General features: G+C 38.6%; 1 protein-coding gene across 1 annotated transcript; it reads right to left on the reverse strand.

The window, feature by feature from the left end:
• Positions 1–126: 126 nt before the first annotated feature.
• On the reverse strand, positions 127–21,622 carry TMC3 (transmembrane channel like 3). The gene is made up of 22 exons (XM_017804955.1): positions 21,513–21,622; positions 20,128–20,271; positions 18,740–18,815; positions 15,905–15,986; positions 15,085–15,191; positions 14,192–14,290; positions 13,957–14,099; positions 12,386–12,533; positions 11,050–11,093; positions 10,746–10,893; positions 9,876–9,985; positions 9,642–9,720; positions 8,931–9,164; positions 7,218–7,346; positions 6,486–6,553; positions 6,129–6,257; positions 5,228–5,338; positions 4,648–4,773; positions 3,128–3,206; positions 2,888–2,930; positions 2,172–2,466; positions 127–1,449 (listed from the first exon to the last, which is right to left on the reverse strand). The coding sequence occupies exons 1-22, from the start codon at positions 21,620–21,622 to the stop codon at positions 639–641; spliced, it is 3,315 nt and encodes a 1,104-aa protein (XP_017660444.1). The 3' UTR covers positions 127–638.
• Positions 21,623–21,978: the final 356 nt, after the last annotated feature.

Raw genomic sequence — 21,978 nt, forward strand, 5'->3', positions numbered from 1 at the left:
CTGAGTTTCACCAGAAAGTTAACAGAGGATCTAGGAGTTAATCTAGAAGGCAGGCACGGCACGCGTTGCTGTGATCAAATAACTGCATTACCCAGAGATTACTATTCAGGGCCTTGTAAAAAACCTCACTATTTGCTCGAATTAACTTTTTTCTCCCGGATTTGTTTGAGCCGTAGTATGTTCAAATAAGGCACATGAAGATGTCATACTCTAAGCAGTAACTCCATTTGTTGGAAGCTGATTCCCAGCTGAATTTATTCAGTGGAAGCATCTTTAGCTGTGACCTTGTCAGATAGAGAAAGCCTCATCTCATGTATTTTTGTACTGGTTTAAAGCAAGTGCCCCAGGTACACAGCTTCTGATTTTCCAGTAAGTGGATATTTTGGTTTTTTAACAGCATAACAGTAAGGACCAACTTGGAATATTTTTCTCTTACAAAATTTGCAACATGTCAGTTGAGATATTAAAGCAAGGTACAGTAAAACACAAGGCTAACTATGCTTTTTCCACCTCAAGTGGCTGCATACAGGTTGTTACATAGACTACTAATTGTCACAATTACTCTGGTAGACCTCAAAGAGAAAATTCAATAAATGCACATATACCTGTTGAAAACACAAAAAGGCTGAGGCACTTTCTCAGACATTTGAGCATATCAGTTCATTAGGCTCAGGCATACTTAGATCAACACTGTTTTTTGATTTCTTTTTGGTGAGTTTTGTTCCAGGTTTTGGATACTTGTCCTTGCTGTGAATGACCTGGATGTACTGGTCATTGCTGCTGTTCTGTGGATCACTGCTGGATTCAATGGAAATGGAATCAGATTCTGTTAGAGATTGCTCCTGTTTTTGCTTTGATTTTGGTTTCACACGGGGCTCAGGGTAGTTCAGGTGTACTTTTTTGTAAGCATATGGAGGCCTGTCCAGGTCCAGCTCAAAACCATCATCCCAGGATTTGCAATGCACTCTGGCAGCATGTTCCCCGATGTAAAACTGTGGTGCTGGGCGAAGATCAGACAGAGAGCGAGGGCGGTGAGATCTGCTCATTAATTGTCTCCCAAGTTCTTCCTCATCCTCGTCATCTTCACTAGGATGAGAGGAATACATCTCGTGTGGTGTTCGAACCACGTATCTTCTGACATGGCGTGGATACAACTCAATAATGTCTCCTGATTCCTCCTTTCTGAAATGCCTTTGGAGTCGGGAGGTAGAACGGAGCGATTTTTTGCGGGGTTCATTTTCATTAACCAAAAAATACCTGGTAGCATATGGTCTGCATTCCACAAAAACAGGAGCCCCTGCCCCAAGGGCATCCGGATTTACCTGCCGAATGGCTTTTCTGAAGAGAGGCTCAGAATGAATATCTTCAGTGTGCTTTTTGAAAGTCACTGGTGTGCAGGACTTTGTTTTGCAGAGCTCACTTGTGCTCCTATGCACAACACCTGGGTATCTTTCGGAAGGAAAAAAAAAAGGAAAGAAAATACTGAAATACTTATCAATTAATGTAATTAAAACATATTAAAAATTCGTTGCTCTGGAAGTCAAACACTAGGTTGAAAGACTGGAGATCGTCATATTTCCACTGTTCCAAATTTTTAGAACCATTTTGAGAAACATACCCTAGAAATTAGGAGGTATATTTGTTCTTCCCGGGGAAAAGGCAGCAGGCAATTGACCTCTCATGTTACATTCCCTTTCTGTTTTCTTATTATTCTGAGAACTATTTTTTATCTGATCATTTGGAAAAAAACACAGCAGGTAGCTTAAAGCATCCATCGGCTGATGTTCTAAACTGATTGCCCTACAACTAGACCTGCACAGCGTTTGTTACTGTGTTTGTCTTGTTCCTGGAAACAGTGTCCCACCCAAACTATTTTAATTATGTGCCCGAGGGGAAGCTTAGTATTTACATTTGCTCAAGGTATGTGTAAACTCCATCAACTACTAATTGCAATCCCATCTCAAGCGAGTGTTAAGGAGGTGGTGTCACCAGCAATATGAATGGTATCCCTGAACTAATCTGCTTTTAAAAAGTTTCTCAGCTGTCTAACAGCTCCAGACAGACTGAATGCACAGCTATTTGGTAAATAAACACAGCTATTTTATGAATAAACACACGTAGGCCATGGAGCTGCTGGAATAAATGCCATTTCAAAACCAAAGCAGACTTACCTGCTTGTGATATGATCATTTCTTGGTTTCTGTACACTTGTTATGGAGGGAGCTGGCGTTAAAGAGGTTGAAGTTGTGGGAGTTGCGTTGACAGGTCTTGCAACATCAGTTGAGGGCACGGTTTGGGGCACGGACTGGGAAATGGTTTGTATTCTGGTGCCTTTGCTCGCAGGAGATTCAAAGTTCAAGACACTGCCATTCTTTCGGGGAGTTGAGGACCGAACAGAAGACTCCTGGCCAATATCATTGTCTTGGTCTGGTCTCTTGTCATTAATATCCAGATTTTGGATTCTGGCTAGAGAATAGAAATTATTACAGGAACTATCCAGGTCTCTACATTTAGAAGCTACTGTGTAAATGCAATGGCACAAATTCCTCCTTCAGTCAGGGATCCAATGCCAACAGAACCCAGTGGGTTCAGAAAAGAGAAACTGGTGCCACAGTGGGAGACATAGTGATAAAGGGGTGGATCCTCATACTGAAGTACATGATAGATGGAGTATTGGGGACATAGAAAAAACACTGGATGTTGCACTGCAGGATTCCAAATTGCGCAACAAGCCATTACCTCTTTTCAAAATACCCAATCTAGTTCTCAACATACGCAATACAGTTTTTAAAATGTAATTATAGCTCCCTACATGTATGAGAAATCAAAATGGTTTTGCATCCAAATGCTTAATTAATAGTGGCATTTCTAAAGCTCACCTACTTACCTACTGCCATCTGAACCACCTTTTTCTTATCTTCAGTTCTTTCCTAAAATACATTCAGAAGAATGAGAAGCAGTAAATTATTATGGATTAGAGAGTAAATCTACTTCTCTGTAAAGATGAAACATACAGGACTGGTTTTACATTATGAAACACTGGAAGTGACTTTAGGGATTTAATTAGGCTTGAACTTTGCTGAAGACCCACCAAATCACATGTAAAATTGCTTTGCACTGTACTTACTGCTTGGATCTTCATTCTCAGTTGATTGTTGGTGAATTTTAATGATCTTGCAATACTTTGTAGGTAGTAGATTAGCATGCTAGAAGTGAAAGAGGTGATATTAGTCACTTCAAACATTCTTGACAGTTTCCCTTTGAGGGTTTATAGGTCATTGAAATGATGTACAGGTTCAGTTGTTCTGTATCATTTTCTTATACAACAATAATCGATCACAGCCTTCTTTCAAGCAAACACATAAAAGAAATAAATGACACTGAAAATAGATTTAACAGCAGTTCTAATTTCACCTGTGTTTTCATTGTCCATGTAACCCTGGGTGTATTTCTAGATTTTTTATTTTTTTTTAAATTCTGGACACATAATTTTGTTAAATATTGTCTTGTGGTTNAGCTCTTTTCATTGTCCATGTAACCCTGGGTGTATTTCTAGATTTTTTATTTTTTTTTTTAAATTCTGGACACATAATTTTGTTAAATATTGTCTTGTGGTTTTTTCCCCAGTCCAAGGTTACGGAACAGAGACACCAGAATTAAGGCTGAGCTTGCACACTCATACCAATGTAATTTTGTTAGCTAAGTGAAATAACACCTTGTTTACCCTGGCACAGCTGAGAGCAGATCCTGGCAGATTATGGCCTGACATAATGGATTACACTGGCTTTCAGATGAAGTAGTCTCATAGACTTCATACCACAAATATTTACATATGTGCTTTGCCATCAGTTTGAAGCAGTCAATAGATTTATTTAAATTTGTAAATATGTTCATATTTACGTGACCAGGATATTAGAGGAAAAAAGTTACAAATAGGAAGTGTTGACTTGATCTTTCTCATTTGTTTGAAAAGCCCACTGGTAGAACAAACTCTGCCTTCGTCTTTAGTTTACAGGGAGAAAAACGGTACAAAGGTACATGCAAGACAAAAGAGATTTCACAGAAGCAAAGTGAATTTCAAACATCTCAAAGTTGATATTAATTCCCAGCTAGGAACAATTATTTAGAATCTAAGTAAGAAAAGACTTCCACTGGAGGGTCTGCAGCAAGTTATATTAAATTAACACTTAAGAGCAGACAGTCATAATTGATTTATCTTGTCAGAAATAGGGATGACTGAGTAGCTTCTTTAAATGACAGACTAAGCCCTGTTCACTGTCATAAACTGAACTAAAGACCACGAGGAAATGGAAAAATTATTTCTGAGGAACTCTTGAAAGTGAACTGAACTTCCTGGAAAAAGCAGCACTGCAAGACTTGACACAATGCAGTGAGCTTGCTCTAACACCGTATCCCAAAACAAGAAATTCCTTTTGATAATGCAGTTACAGTCTTTAACATACTGTTATTCCTGTCTGATCCATACACCATATATTCAGTGAGGTGTTGGATTTTTTTTTTCACGTATGCTTAATAAAATTGCAAAAATGCAGTGTTTGTTCCTCAGTGTCAACATTTGACTCTCTAGAGATAGGGCCAGTATTAATACAATCAATTTAACCTGCCTGTGAAAACCAAAGTACTTACAATAAAAGTAGTAGTGCAGGGAGGACAACCACAGGACTGCTGATGTAAGTAATCACTGTGTTGAACCACGTGGGAAAATCATTTTGAATTGTTTCAGAAACGATATCATATATTTTTTCTTGACCACTAGAAGAGATGGGGGGGAAAAGAGGTAAAATTAAGTTGTAAGTAATCCTAGGTACATTTGTTAAGCAATGTTGTACCGAATAAACAAGAAGTTTCATCCAAAACTACTTTGGAACATTATAGTGAAAAGGAAAAAAATTTAAAAAAATAAAAGCAACTTGTTCATTAGTTGCTTTTAAACAATGTTTTTCCAAAGCACAAAAGCATTCACGAAGCTTGGAGGGTGCTTGAATTGAGACACAAGACAGTGATGTGTGGGAGATTACATAATGCAATGCAATGTGCCACCGAGCAAACATAACTGAACTGTGTCTATAAAGCAAATTGTATGTCAGAACACTGACATATTCACGTTATTAAACCTTAAACTGTAAAACATGGGCAGCTGAAAAGCATTTATTGTGAGAGGGGGAAATAGAATCTTTGCAGTTTTCATTAGTCTGTTCTAACTCACCTGAAGGGACCACAGCTTAAAGATGGTTTATAGCGGGCAATAGCAAAAATTGTTGGTAACATGCATAAGAACAACATAAACAGCAACATGGCCAAGTAGAAATTATTGGACCTGCAAGAAGGTGCAACAAGTTTCAGATTATACTAATCAGAGAGAAAAACAGAGGCAACTTAAAAGGTTCAAGTCTGTATCTACCTATCAAGATCTACATTTCTGAAACATTAAAATTGTTCTGCTATAATTAGAAAGTCTGGACAGAGCTGGTATAAACAGACTCTTAATGATCAAAATCCTATTTAGGGTGCTTTCCAGATACCTCTGCGGCAGCCAGAGAACTGTTTACTGCAGCCTTTGATAAAAACTGATCTTACTGTTCAGTTGTGTTGGGGGAGAAAAAGAACACTGGCAGAAACTGAGTCATCTTCCAAACACGTTAGAAATAATGGATTCTTAAGAATTAAAGATGCCCTAAATTATTTTCATTTTGAGTAAACAATTAAGATATTCATCATGATAAAAGAAAAATGGGGAAAACTGTTGTGTGATGCAACAGAAAAAACGAATCTACTTCACAGCTTTCAAGGAGAGAAACATGAAAAAATAGGACTTGGAACAGTTAACACATCTAGGTTATTGTGCTTGAGTATATTTGTATGGAAAGAAAGCATTTATGTCAGGCCATATATAGCTGTCTAGGAATATTCCCTGACATATTTTTCAGTTCTTGCATATCTTCAACTACCCTGCTTTACAAGACCTCCAGTTTCTCAGTGACTGTTTTTTTCCACAGACCTTTGCTATCAGTATTACTGTGAAATTTGATTGTCAACTTTCAGAGCTAAAATCTCCTTAATTTGATTCATATGCACATTTCCTGTCTTTAGTTCTCATCCTGACTCACCGAGATGCTCTGAAAACCTGCTGATGTGGTACATTGCACGTTAGCACAGCCCAGCTCCTGAGATACATGAGTCCAATCAACTTGAGAACATTGAATGCTGGTAAGCAAGGTGAAAAGAAAGCTCCCATCCTGCAAAAATAATGTCATGTCAGTGCTCAGTGTTGCCAGAAACCATTTGAATGACAAAAAAAGAAGACACCCCAAATAAGAAAACAACAGCTCACTATTAATAGATAATCTGCCAATGTAAAAGACCACATTACCAATATCCTACTTGAATAGGTTTCATTGAAATCATCAGATTGACTTAGCAATCAGACAGCAAAGAACAAGAAAAATCACTTAAGGGCTACATACCAGATCATTCCTTGGTTGTAGACCAAATGCAATACATTCTCTGCAATTTTGAATTCTCCATATTCTGGCTGCAAGAAACACAGTGTAAGATGAATACCTCTGTCTTTATCTTGTTTTCAGAACATTTATTTGAAGCATTTGACTGAATTAATTTGCAGACAGCACATAGCCTGAAACATCCAGATCAACTACCAACTTTTGGCAGGCAGTGGGAACACAGCAAAACCTACTCTGTAGCCAGGGATTAAATGAACTAATTCCTCTCTAGTTTACTTCACTTCTTTAGTTAAGGACAAAGAACACTCCTCAGCCTTCCACAACAACAGCTTCTTGCTAACCAAGTATTACTCACTGTAGTTTTCTTAAAGGGCTGCTTGCTGCTTGTTGTGGTTTCTTGGACCATTATCTTTGTCACAAATAGATGTTACAGCTACAGAAGAGAGTAGGGAGCAACTCCACGCCCTCTGTCTCACCTTTGACTCTGGTATTGCTCCGTGATCTCATTTTGGGAAAATGCACCAGAGACATGGGAGTAGGCTTGAGAAAAAAACATTCAGTCTCAGCATTTACCCTGTGCCCTCCAATTTAAACTCAGTGTGAGCTGTGCCTTTATAGATGTGTGCTACCAAGAAATTATTCATTTGTGCCAAGACTTCAAGGATATTCAGTACGGAGGAAAGGAGCCCACCCATCTTCAGCATCTTAGTTTGATAAAATAAGGACTGTACTTACAAACTTGCTTTCTAGATCCCAGCACCAGCAGTCACTTAAATATCGGACACACAGTCCACGGAAAAAATCAATTAGCAGGATGCTTGCGACTGTGAAAATCATGTCGATAATTGAAAGCTTTAGCATCTCCTGAAATACACATTGTTCACACATACTGAGTCATTCTGAAGGCAAATGGACTGCATATGGCTCTTTTGCATTTGTGCTTGTATTTTTGGCTCAGCTCAGTATTCTGATAAGATATGAATTGAATATATAAATTACTTCCTTTTAAGCTTTTCCCTTACTTGTCTTTGTTCTGGTAAAGAGAATAAATATAATCAAGGGTGCCTTCTATTACTTGCAGCAATAAAACTATGATGGTATCAAACTTTGTTTTTAATGACTGTTCTGAAAATTTATCTAGTGAAACTAGAACAGAATGATTTTTCTATTTCACCAAGTCCTTTATTAAACTGACTGTTGCAATATATACTTGCTAAGTGCTTCACAATGAGAAAAATCCTATTATTCATACAAACCCAAACCCCAATGGCATAGGATCATCAAGCCGTAAAAGACAGTTTCCTAGGGCTTACAAAGGAATGTGGTTATCCTATATTTAATTGAGCTTTCAAAATACAAAATTTAATAGAAAAGGTTCAGTTCCAAACATCACTAGCCCATTCTGGGGAAAAAACCAAACATTCAAACCCCTCTATTTCCTGTGAGACTGTACAAAAGAAAGAGGGGTGTATGAGAATAGAAGTCAGGCTAATAAAACTAGGAGAGGTCTTTTTCTCCCAACACTCAAACAAGACCTTTAATATGCTCACTGAAACAAGGAGCTCGGCAAGTCAAAAACACACCAGCATCATTCTTAACCCAGTGGCCTAGACATGAGTGTGACTGAAAGAGACCAGAGCCTCAAATTACACCTTTTGCATCTTGTGTGGTTAAAATTTCTCTCTCTGTGCGTTAGTGCCCCTGACAGTCATTCAAAATAAAGGCCACAAATAATATACCCTTAACACAAAGGGTATAATATACCCTTAACACAAAGGAAAGCAAAAAGTGTCATAATAAATCTGCAGATTTTCTTCACCCCACTATGGGAACATGGCATTGCCACCCAACTGGCCCCTTTCCTACAAACTGATGGTATTTTGAAACCTTTTGTTCTTGTCTTCTCTTCCTCTGAAGGAGTGAAGAGCACTTGATTTTCTAGTGATTTACTGAGGCAGAATTAATAGAGACTTCAGATATATTGTACAAATGACTAAGAGCACAATCTCATGCTTGTTTTGGGTCTGCATCTCCATGTATTGAGGCAGTAACCTGAATCTGCACAGGGTGCATGTTGTTGCTTATATGTTTTTATAGTCATGTTTCTCTGTATGAGTTAGTAGGACATATCCTATTAAAATAGGATTCATATCATGCATCTATACAGATCTGCCTGTGCAGAGCTGAAGACAGAGACCAAAGCCTGGCAAAAGAACATTTGTATAACACTAAACATACTGTAGATATCAAACAAAATCCAAGCTTGTATCTGTGGCTTATGACTTAGCAAAGCCTTTACTCATTCTACACAATCCTTAGCTAAATTAGCTGAATTCTGGAATTTATACGAAGAAGAGCTCTAAAACTGAACACAGCACAACATGATTTTAATTTTTTGTCAAATATGGATTAGGAATAAGCTGATGACATAATAGAACAGTTACGTACTTGACCAACATACGTCTCCCAGCACTGATCCTGTGGGTTCTGGGTGTTAAAGGAAGTTGTTTTGTTAACCAGTGATTCAGAGACCATCAAGTCTTGAGTGCGATGCTCTTCCAGTGTGACAATGCCGCTTCTCTTAATTTGTACATTAGGAATAGTTACATTGTCGTCTTTAGAAAGAGTTTTGGTTGCTAAGGAGGTGGTAGAATTACTTGCATTGCTGTTAACGCTGGAGACCTGAAATAATAAATGTCCCCAAAGCTACTTTTTAACTCTACATAGGTGCAGATGTCTGTCCCTTCTACACACATTTCTTTCACATATTTTCCAGCAGCAGTTAGGTGACTGTTAAGTAGCTGTCAGTGCACAGAATCAGATGGAACTTGTAAGGACAGGACTGAAAGCTGATTTTAGGTAGCTGGAAATATTTGGCCCTAAAGTGATAGCTTTTTTTTTTTTTAAGAGTTCAACTGTGCACAGAAATCTATTTATCTTGTTACATTAGAAGTCAAATGGATCTACCTATCCTAAAAATCTAATTTAAAAAAATGTAAGTAAATTACTGAACTTAACGTTACAATCCTATTGAACTGTAATATATTTTAATCAATTTCAAATAACTTGTCATCTGACTTCATATAAATCACAATAAATGGAATTCTATCTATGAAGTCTGCTAGCTTTATACATCAGAAAACTCCAAGTTAAACTTACAGTGACACTCATACTGTCCACTTTATCCAGGAGTGCAATGATTAAACTGTAGAGGTTTCCCAGGTATAGAACAAGAACCCTGCAAACAGAATAAGATACAGGTTATCAGCATTGTTATCCCATGGAATTCTCATACATTCTCTGGTTTAGCTGGACTAAAATATATGACCAGAATATACCTTGTCTCTTCCTCCCTTTTTCCCCAAATATTTCTACACTTCATAATGCCCATACCTGGCAAGCTGGAAGCGAAGAGTGGTCCTTGGATGATACATCTCCAGAGCTGCCACAAGTTCAAAAGCAGAGGGTGCAATCATTGTGATCAGTGACACAACCACACTTACCTACAGAACAGAAATATGCAGCATTTTTGTAGCTTTTTATGTAGAACCTCTGTGGAACCTTGGGTGCTGATTGAAATACTGCTGAGCACATGCTTTGGTGATTGCTCTTCTTGGAGGATATGCTTTAAAAATTTGTTATTGACATTAATAATAAGAGTAGTTATGATCCAAAGTTATAGATTTGGAATACCACTCAGAAGTTTTTGCTCTAGATATTGTAGCTTTAAAGTTCTACTTTATTAATTAAAATAAAAACTTAATATGTGGGAAATATGAAGCCAGAGTCTTCCTCTGAAATGAATGAGTGGCTTCTCCATACCAAATCACTTCCTACTCTCCATTTCTGAATGGAAATATTTACACAACATTTGGTATCCCCCAGCTGGAATCCACTGGTGTCAAAATCGATTCCTTTCTGGTCCAGCAGCCCAGTGTTTGTTCAGCTCGATTATGGGTGCAAAAGCAGAATTGTAAGTGACAGGAGAGTTTAAGTTTTGTTCTCACAAAATAGGGACCTGCTAGAACAGCAGTCTCTGTGAAATGAGGACCTGCAGCCTCCCCCTGCCCACTTCAGCTCCACTAACACCTGTCTGCAGAGCAAAGGGAGCAAGAGAGTGAAGATGGATCCAGGTAAGCACCACTCATTCCTCATTTCTCCTGGCTCATCTCTTGTGATTTACACCTATGTGCACACCTGCTACAGACAGCCCCAAGACAGTAATCCTGCTTCTACCACAGAGGTGGCATAAAGACAGTGTACCTCATTTTTTTCCCATAGAGTCAATTCCTTTTTGATGCGCTCTAACTTTTGGGATCGATCCACGACGAAGTAAATGATGTAAATACTTCCAGCAAGTGAGAGAAGCACAAGGATGTTTGCAATAATTCTTAAGGTTATAGTCACTGCCCTAGAAAAAAAAGAAAAATACAACCAATACAGTAGGTTGTCTGACGACACCAGGGGTCATTTCTAACATGGTTTAGAAGTACGAGACAAGTAGATTAGCACTGATATCTGCATCGAAACAGTGCTTTGAAAAGTACCTCTGATCTCATATACATACAAGTTTTTGCTTTTCTTCTTTTCCTGCTCTTCCAGTATAGCTTCCTTGAAAGAAACACAGCATTACCATTTTAATAATATCCAGCAAAAATAATGCACATATCTTTCACAGAAATTAAGGTATACTAATAAAAAACATCACATCCTGGAAGTGCAAGCAGAGAAATACCTCTTTGTCCTCATTGCTTTGTAGCAGTCATATGTGAGCTTAAATACTGAAGGAGATTTCTGAGAAACAAATACACAGTAAGCAAATACTTGTGCACTTTTGGTCATGCATGTTCAGGGGGATATAACCAGGGGTTTACACTACCAGATTTTTTGCAGGTTACACCTACAGAAACTGGGTGTCACTAGTATAATACAGAAATGTCAGAAGTTAACCTCATTCATTGAAATACCTAAATGTCATAGCTTACTAATTTATTCTTGGCACAATTTGAAGTAATTTTGTTCAATGACAATGAGAATACACCAAATTTGGGAAATTAATTACTTTTGATAACACCACATATGCTCTTAAATTCTAAATGGAAAACATCTGTATTTGTAGCAGTTTTCTAATATTGAGAGAGCTGTAAGATGTCTCCCCGTTTGTTATGGAGAGATGAAATAAAATATAAAATCATAAAACATCTCAAGTTGGAAGGGACCCATAAAGATCAGTGAGTCCAACTTCCTGCTGCTCATAGGACTATTTAAAACTAAACCATTTGACTAAGAGCATTGTACAGATGAACTTCAACAGGCTTGGTGCTATGACCCTCTCCAGGAAGCTTGAATAATAGCTGATAAAATAAAGAAGAGCAATAATTTGTGTCCAGGAAGTTATAAACCGTAAGAGAGAGATATAAAACTTATTACCATTTTAAAAAACATCTTGCAAAATACGAGATGTGTTTCTGCTTCTCCACCTGTTGTAAAGGAATCTCTAAGGCATAACACACTCTCTTTGCATAAAAACAATTACACATTTTATAAAGTTGTATATTTTCCTCTCAAAGCAATTGTTAACATGAATTTGATTCTAACACTCAATGAAATTTCATCAGAAGCAAATTTGTTTCTAGTTATATAATTTCCTGTCACACATACATTGGCATTAAATGAAACTCTCCCGAAGAAGGACACAATGACCTTGCTGGGGCAAGATGTCAGCAAGTATGATGTGCCTGCAATAGCACACAGGTGTGATGCCAGCCCTCCCCTAGGCAAACAGATCTGTAAATGAATGCCAGAAACCATAAGAAAGTGCGAGGGAGTCAGAGGAAGGACTTACAAGGCTTACAGATTAACAAGCAAATCAACTTGAAATAATTCAAAGGTCAGTTGCTCACCCTAATGCTGTTGACTATGGCAGCAGTTTTGCTTTCTGCAGCCTCAGGGTTTCCTATCAAATAGTCCCAAGCACAGAACAATCTCCAACAGAAAGTGTAATTTTCATCAGAGGCACTTGCTAAACTCATTCTTGAGTTCTTTGCCATTCTGTAAAAAAAATAACAAACATTTAACTGCTATTGGTGTGTGAAGATGAACATGAAGAAAACCACTGGTTTGGTTTAGAGTTTTCAGATGTCTCTTCATTTAGAGCTACAAAAGGTTTGCAGAAATTAGTGTCGGTTTTGGCAGCTTTCTGAAGAACAGAAAATAGGGTGAGGTTCAGCACATTAACTTCAGTTTACATCTAGTGCAGATGTGACTCACTGTGGAAGGGCATTTTGATATTTACAATCTTTATAGCTGACAAATAAAGCAAATAAATCTCCCTAGAACTGTGGACATATTTCAGTTTTACAATCTCCAGGTAGGATCCAGCTGGAAGACACCATCACTAAGTTTGCTGTTACTGTAATTACAAACTTGTTTGGCATAACTCGTGATCATGGACAAGATCAGTTTGTTTTCCCTATTGTTCACACCTTCAAAATATCTGTTATTGCCAAATAGAAACCCAATGCTATTTTAAAGACCTTTGGAAAAAGAAAGAAAACTCCTCCTACTCATCTCAGGTAGGCAAGGAGGCAGAATATTGCAAAGTGTAAGAAATGAAATATAATGGCTTATGAAAAAAGGGCATCTGAAAGGACAACATTAAAGGGGGAATTGTACCTAGCTAGGGAAAGAGTCACTGAGCTAAGTCAGAAGGAGAACAGCTAATCATATCCAGAAACTGCAGATGCATAGATCAGTGTCAGACATACCAGTGACCCCTGGCACGAACCAGGAGATAGAATAGAAATAAATGAAAAGGTTTGACTTCAAAACTGAGAATTATTACAGGCAGCGCTAAAATGTCCCTGGACTGCAAAGTGCCAAATAAATAGGTATCCAGAAGGGAAGGGAAAGCAAATCAGGGGAGGATAGATTGACCTTGCCCCTTCTCCAAGCATTGCACATCCCTGGATTTATGGTCAGCACTGGCAGTTTTGCTCTCTCTGCTAAGTAACTCCTACTCCTGCCCCTTCGACAGTAAGCTGCTGAAGCAACATACATGATATTACAACTAAGAGGTTATTTTTATATTTGTATTTTAATAGAAGGAAATAATAATGCTGAAAGCACTACACTTCAAACATAAATTTCTGACATAGCAATATTTATTACAGAAAAGAGGAGAACAGAAGGGTTTTCCGTGAGTGTTGGGCGTAACACTACACAAACACAAAGCACACAGATGATCATTTGCACTGCCCTCCTTTTATAGACTGGGAAATGGAACAGAGAGTGAAGTTAATGATAGTAAGATAAAAAGCAATCTAGAATTAAACTCATTCTGCCTCCCTGATACTAGCAGGCTTGAATATTTTAATAGAACTGCACAGAATAAATACAGAGGAAGTGGTATAAATACCATCACCGATTGCCTGAACACACAAGCTTATGAAGAGCAATAGATGGGAGGTCTTACTTTTTGAGAAGAATGATGAAGCTGTAAGCAAACACCGCCATTCCAACAAGGAAGTAGGCAAGAGGCAGCCTGTATCCAGCTTTCCCAATCTTCCTGTCACGACCGTAGTAGCCGTAAAACAAAACAGAGTACTGGAGGTAGCCCTGCAAAGACCAGAGACTGTCAGTAAGAGCAGCAACTAAGGATTGCAACGGAACAGCAATAGTGAAACAAGAAAGAGTGGTTTGAGTCTTGCCCCCAGTGACCAGATGGTGTCCAGGTCTTGAGCAGATTCAATGTGCTCCTTGGGGATGGTCTTGCTGACGGTGCTGCCGAACGGTGCTCCGGCCAGTAGCTGGGGAAGAGAGAGAAGGTCTCAGGTCTGAGCCAGGGCTGCACAGTAGAACCCATCAAGAGCTGCCTGCACGGGTGGTACTATGTCAGTAAAATTAAATCCGACAGTGTTTAATCTCAAAATGGTATTTCAGAATTAAAATATTTTTCCTTTGAAAAAGAGAAAAATGGAAGTGAATACCTTTTTTTTTTTTCCCCCACTCTACTTTTGGTTTTTACTGGAGCTATTTAATTTTTCTTCTACTTTAGGCAGTGAGAAGAAAAATCAGAGATTCCTGTGTTTCTTGAGAACATTATTAAAGCACAGGGTAGGTGAAGCAGAATAATATCTATGAATAATTAACAAAGTTAAATGAAAATGACAGCCTTACTTTCATGTAAGAACTAAAAGTTGTGGTTGTTCAGAACTTCTATTAAATGCTTTCTAATGGACAATAATCCAGAGTCTGGAGAGGGATGTTATGTCATTTGTAAATGACACTAACAGGGCTTGACCATACTCTATACCAATTACAGCTTTTAGGAATTGGTCCTTTATTTTAGTAATCAGATACAAACATATTCTCTAAAAGAATTAGTACCATGTTGACAAAATATTGTCTCTAAAACTAATAGCAAAAATCTGTTATCCTTTGGCAGAGAAAAACCTCTTAATAGGGGAATTTATTTTAAATAATTCATGTAAAATTGTACATTACAAATTGATGCATGACTTTAAGTGTGGTGTTTGTTTCCTTCAGCATGGAAAGTGCAGCACTAAGCATTTTTCTGTAAGTATTAACAACATGTTCTTACCTCTGGTAAGACTACAAATGCTCCTGTCATTATGGTAAGTACAATATTGATTCCAAACAGCCATCTCAAGAAAATGAAGTAAGAGGCAACTCCAGACCCAAAATGACCTTAAACCACAAAAAATAGTTACCTGAGCTACACAGTCTATAAAAGCTCGTATCATTTATCCATGAAGTATTATTTGAATAGTAGACCAAGAGAAAAACCTCTATTATTCACACAGGGAATACAGCAAAGCAAAGAAAACGTTAACATGTCACTGAGGAAAACACAATTGCAAACAAATTCTGTTGGGGATGTCTCATAATTATGAGTAGCATTTGTGCAAGAATCTGCCAAGCTGGGAGACCTTGTGCATCCATTTTCCTTTACCACTGGAGCACAGAGGTATGACCTCACTCCTGGGGGAACAACAGGGGCTGCTTTCAAGTCCATTGAAAGACTCAAGGGCTGGTGACGTGTGGTACAACCACATTTAACCCTGGGCAGGTGTGGGGGCGTTGGCCCAAGGATGCTGGCTCAGGGTCTGTGATAAACTAAAACCTCATCTTGCTGTGTTTTCAGAAATACAACAGAACAAATATGACTTCTGCAAAAGTTAACCGCCTCCCAACTAAGACCATAAACGAGGACTGTGCAGTTTCCAAGGCACCCAGAGAAGAAGAAAAATCAAAGTTTTAAATAAAACATTCACTGCTGAAAATTTGCATTTAATTTCCTCCCAAATATTATTTAATTCAGTACATTAAAAAATAAACCATAAGACTCAGCATTTTAGCAAGTTTTTTACTATTCAATACCATTAAATCCTTATACTTACTCTCAATTTTCTTTATTCTCATTTCCCAAGGAATAAAGATTACCACAAAATTATATGCAAGTCGAATAAACTTCCTCCAAAGCTGAGAAAAAAAGCAGAGAAATGAGAAATATGACACTTCTCCATGTTAAAAAAAAAAAAAAAAAAAACCCCACGAGTATTTTGCTCTTGTCTTATCTTGTACCACAAGAATTGTTACAAATATTCATGACTAAGGTCTTAGAGCACATCTGTGGGTAAAGAGGAGTAAAGCAAACCATGATAGGTTTTAGACAAAGCATGTGGGGGACAGGATGCCTTGACTCTGTTTATCAGCCAAATGCCAACGAAGAAGGGTCAGAGTGCCCTTTATTCACCTCTGAGGAGCCACCAATCTACATCTTTTGCTCATAAAGACGATAAGGAACCAACAAAAGACAGTGGGTGCCATTCCCTCTTGCCTTCTTACTGGGACACCTACACTCTGGGTAATCTATGAGGGAATCCTGCTGCACTACACATATTAAATTTGATTTTTTAGGACAAGCAAATGAACAGACCACTAACTTCAAATTTAAGAGGAGCATAGTGCCTTAGAGGAAATTTTCTTAGAGGAAGAATATTCAGTAGCAGCACGTTTAAGTGCTATATTTTCAGCTTTTTGTATTACAGCCAACACCTGCAGAAAACCTATGGTTATATTTTGTAGAGTCTATTCAACCTTCATTTTTTGCATGGTCAGAGGACCTTCCTGCACACAGTGGGGTGTGCATACATCCATGGCAGAAGAAGCAAAATCCATCTGTGCAAAATTCAATACGGTTTTTGAGTTGTTGAATTAGAGCTATAACTTCACAGTATCAACAGAAGAAATAGTATTTGTATTTCAGGCATTATAAAGTACTTTTAGTACAGCTAGGTATTAAAAATCCCACCTATATTTTAGGCAGCAGCGGTGTCAATGTTATATCATGTAATCTAATCTCCTAAAACCTCAGAGGAGTAAATAACATTTTAATTACTGAAAATTTAATCAATCTCTTTGGCCAAAGTTAATTAATTTTTATGGTGATATGGATATTTAGTTGCATGAATGAGAAGTATTTTAACAAAAAAAAAGAAAGTGTAGATGCTGGAAATTTGCATGGGAATTTTTGGAATTGCTGCTTTAAGTTGAAAACAGGGTTCTCTGGGCTGAGAAAGGACTCCATCAGCTTGTGCCAGCTGTCATGCAGATTCATAAAGAATACAAATGTGTCCATGTGTAAGTAGTATTTGTTAAAATTATAATTTGATAGGTATCACCACATTTCCTCCCTGCTACATACCTGAACAGATAATTTGTACTCTCTGAATCCAGAGTACAGGCATCTAGCATTAAATGAAATGTAACAAAAACTACAAAGGAAGTGTAAAATAATTGAACTGAAAAAAAAAGTTGCTTTCAGTGTCAAGACAGTAAAAAGTATTTTAATTTCGATTTTCATATATAATATCATGATTGGATTGCCCAGTTGTGAGCAGTATATATTCTGACAATTAAAAAACCTAATTTAAATACATATACACTTAACAGCTGCATTTTGTTCTTAGCACATGTTCAACCACTGAGTTCTTAATTTTGATGATGTAGTGCTTGTTTTGCTGTGCTGCAATTTTTGTCTCCTTGGTCACCATGTTTTTTTCTAAGAAAATATGTGCAAACAAAGCTCTTCCAAACAAAAAAAAAAAAAAAAGGAAAACCACAGCTCATTCTGTTGCATTTGCTGAATTTAGCCCTGATGAAAAGGCCATATTTCCTAATTTGTGCTAGGAAAAAAATACAGATCCTCTACATATAATGAGCGGTACTAATTAACTGCTGAATTATATCCCTGTCCTGAATGTCTTCAAGCAAATACAATAGAGGCAATTAGATTAGACACAAACTTGTATTACATGAAAACTTCTGGTTTTGTAAAGGAAGAGTAACATGAAAAAAGCACCAAGCCCAATCTGTGATTTACTGACATGTATTGCAGACCTTTAGCACTTCTCTTTCTAGACAACATCTTAGTTCCCCTCCCATAAAAGGCAAAATTAGTGTTTATTTTAACAGCATTTGTTACTTCCACTGCTTTTGCCATACATGCAAAGACAGAACAAAGAAAGCTTACTCTTTCTACCTTGAAGGGTAGTACTTTTAACCTACTGTGGCCCAACACTGCAGTACAACTGATACATGTGCAGCCTTTCACTTGTTCACATGAACAAAATGTGTGGTATACTGCTTATTGGTACCACCTTGCCTTTTTGAATTAAGATAAGTTAGTTATTAAAAGTCTATTTATTATGATGACAAAAATATTCTTGACTGCTTAGATGACTAAAGAACTCTTCTGTGTTAGTTGCTTATTAGATACAATTTCTTGCATGTTTCAAATTTCCAAAAACTCAGGCCAGAGTCTATTTTCAGTGGTGTAAATAGATTTGCTAAGATTTGATTCAAATTTTTGAGTATTATGCAAGCAAAAACCTTCTTTAACAATGTATTTACCACAAGCTATTGTAGGATTGTCTTCCAAACCACAAGCTAGACACATTTTTCATAATAAACTATTGAACTGTGGCCCCAGAGGCTGCTGAAATAGCTCTTCAGAGAATACTGCACTGCGTTATTGATATCCCACTACCCCTCCAGCAGGCATCAATATTTGTAGACTCTCTGAAAAGAAAGGTTATACTGCGTTGGTAGAAGGACATTCATTTCTTGACATACAAAATTAGTCGGCACAGCAAGCACATGCTTCTGTAAATGAGAACTGCAAATGGCTGTTGTATAGACAAGAGCTGAGATTTAAGAAAAACGACCCATACCTCTGCACCAGCAGCTTGGTAACCTCTGGTTCTAGTGAGCCTCCCTTCGTACTTCAGCACGATCTCCTTCGCCTGCCTGCACAAGAAGGTGGAGGTTCATTCTACATTGATTCCATTACTTAGGGCCCTTATTCTGCACAAGCAGCAACCAGTAAAGTTGTCAAATGCTCTGGAATACAGCCATAGACTGTCTCATCATCAACCTTCAATCAATCATCCAGGCAAAACTTTTTCCTTTGATTATTGAGGTTTTGACTGATATTTTAAATCCACTCAGAATTTTGCCTGAGAGAACTCAGCATTCAAAAGACTGCAGGGGAAGTTTTCTCTTCACCTATTTCTCTGTCCTCTTTTTTCAAAGTATTTCTTTTAAAATGGCACAACCCAAATGAATAAAATAACAAGATCCCCATTACAGTCTGGTAATCTCATGTGGATACTAACACCTCTTCTGTAGATATGGCATCTCTCTTGTGAGATGCAAAGAGGTACATGTTTATCTGGTCACACAGAGTCTTTGAGCTCAGCAGAAGGTGGATGGGGATCACCGAGATCTCATCAACATGAGCAGGAAGGCAACAAGTCACAGACTCTGCCTAAGAGAGAAAAATCTCTCTTTGCTTCCCAGATTACACAAGGGCTTTACTGCTGGTAGGGATTCCTTGTGACTACATGGCCATCTGAGCACCATACAGTGTTTTGAAAGTAAGTTACCAGATAAAAAGGAAAAAAAAAAAAAAAAGCAAGCCTCAAACAGATCATGTGGTAAAGGACCTGACATAGTTTGGACAGGGCACCCAAAGAGTTAGTTACACACCCTTTCATTATAAATTTGGAATTATTAATATAATAATTACAATCTTAAACCATGGAACATGTCTACACTGACCATATCTTTAAAACCTACAAGTGTCCTGTATTTCCTGCCAAGATGTTACCTGAAGATATGACCACCTTCTGTTCTCATACCATGCAATTACCTTAAAAACAGTGGGCTGGTTTTCCTTTTTGGGACACAGTGAAACAATTTAGCTTAAAAATGTATTACAGAACATTATAAAAAGCCTTTTTTTAGATCACCGAATAGCTGACACACTGTTTTAGTGGTAATAGACAAAGCATGATTTCTTGCTCTCTCTTTTATGCTGTTACTCTCTAAAGGGAGCCACAGGCAGGTGCAGGAGACAACTTCACCTACAGACTGTCCACCCCGAGGCTGCTGCCTTCAGCCGGCTCTCAGATCTCAGAGCATCCTCATGGTTTGCTTTCCTAGCAGCTCTTAATCATTTTTTGTGCACAAACCCTTCCTGCTTACATTGGAGAAGTCCTGAGGCTGCAAGCACTGTCACAATCAGTGAGCCTGAAAACCTTTGTGCAGACACCGTTACCTGAGCGCCCTCAGCTTCTGCCTCATCGGCCACGGCCGGCAGCGGATGTTGGACATAATCTCCTTCTGGTACTGGATGTTCTGGAAGATCTGCTCTGGGTCATGGCTCTCAGCCTTTTCTTCACTGATATCGTCATCTGAGTTGCTGGCAGCCCAGCACACACCCCACGAGAGGAAAAACAAAACAAATTATTCCCATTCAGATTCCCAGCCAACTGTTGATTTGCACAGGACCCATCCTATTAGAGCAACATAAGAGCAGTGAGCTGGGGAACTTGCATGACAGTATTGTTTTAAAGTTGATTAATAATTTGGATGTATTCCCCATCTTCAGGATGTGCCTCTTTCCCTCCCCGCCAGTTTCTCCTCAATTATAAATTATCTCCACTCCCCACCACAAATCCTAGTCTTTCCCTTGTGAGTATTTCCAGCCATACAGCTTGTACATCATGCTAGCAAGACTCTCTGTATATTTTTCTGGAACAAAGTGCTGTAGAAACATTTCCAGCAAGAGCACGTAACATTCATTTATTCATCACACCTTTTATTTTGATAGTAATAATGATAAAATATTTTCTTCTTAGAATGGGGGGAACAGATGATTCAATTGCAGTCACCCTTTGATCCTGTTCCCTGCTGAGGGGGGTGGCAGTGTGGGACCCCACATACCAAGAATTATTCCTCCCTGTAAAAAGGTTCATGTGCTTTGCTAAAGATTTCTGTGGATGATTAAATCGTCTTTTCTGATGCTGTCACCACATTTGCTCAGCTATAGCTCTTGCAATTCCCTGCTAGCCTGTGAAACAGCAGCAATAGTCATTCTTGCAGAGGCTTAGGTCTAAAACCCTGTGACTGTTTCTCCCTGACTGACATGAAGGGATCTGAAGGACTGCAGGAAGTTTCCCATTTGTATTGCTATGTACTTGTTGGGAAAGTTCCCTGCAATTTTGCTGAAAAAACAACACCTTTTAATCACTTAAAAATAAATCATAGCCTAAACTATGCCATGTAAGAAAATTGACGTACTTCATCAGACCACCAATTCTTTGGTCTGCAGTCCTGTCCCTTCAGTCACAGGGGCATTCAAGGGAAATTTATAATTACGCAGAAAAAGAATAGAGAGATTTCTTACTCTGCTATGCCCTGAACTCATTGGAGTTACACTGCTTTATGTACAGTGTCAACGTTTGGGCATGAAGCGTGACTTTTGAGAAAATAAAAAGAACCGAAGAGGTTTGAAATACATCTAAAAACAGAGAGAAGAGGGATTTTTCTCATGCTCATTTCCAAGTTACCATGCTCCGTCTGAAGGAAAGTGAAAAGACAAGATCCCATTCCTGTGCTAGGTAGAGCAGACTCACTTCAGGAGAGAGGGGAGTCTCTTACCTGTGGGGTGGCTCCTGGTAGGTGTAGATGCCGGCGTGACGCTTCGCCGTGCGATGCTTTTTGCCGGACTTGGCAGATTTTGCGGCAGGGGAGCCCGTCACTGCTGCCATGGTGGCAGCTGCTGCCCGCACCAGGTGGAACTCTGCCGCGCTGGAAGGCAGCTTTGAGCTGAGGTCAGATGTCTCATAAGCAGCCAAATGTTATTAAGCAGAGAGCAGCGAGTGCTGCGAGCCCTGTGGAGCAGAGGATCACTGCCTGGTGCTCCAGCCTGGAGAGGACCTGCTGTCTGGCAGTGCCTTAAAGCCACAGCATGCAGCAGCCCTGCCTCGGTGCCTCAAAGCCAGGTGCCCAGATCAAGGTGGGAAGCTGAGTTCAAAGGTGGTCCAGCTGCAGCCCTTAATTCACAGCCCTTAATTCCTTGTTGTGGGTGAGGTATTCCCTCAAAGCACCATCCCACTGGCCTGCT

The sequence above is a fragment of the Lepidothrix coronata genome, unplaced genomic scaffold (genome assembly GCF_001604755.1).
Source record: "Lepidothrix coronata isolate B3197 unplaced genomic scaffold, Lepidothrix_coronata-1.0 Scaffold11, whole genome shotgun sequence".
Classification (NCBI taxonomy): Eukaryota; Metazoa; Chordata; class Aves; order Passeriformes; family Pipridae; genus Lepidothrix; species Lepidothrix coronata.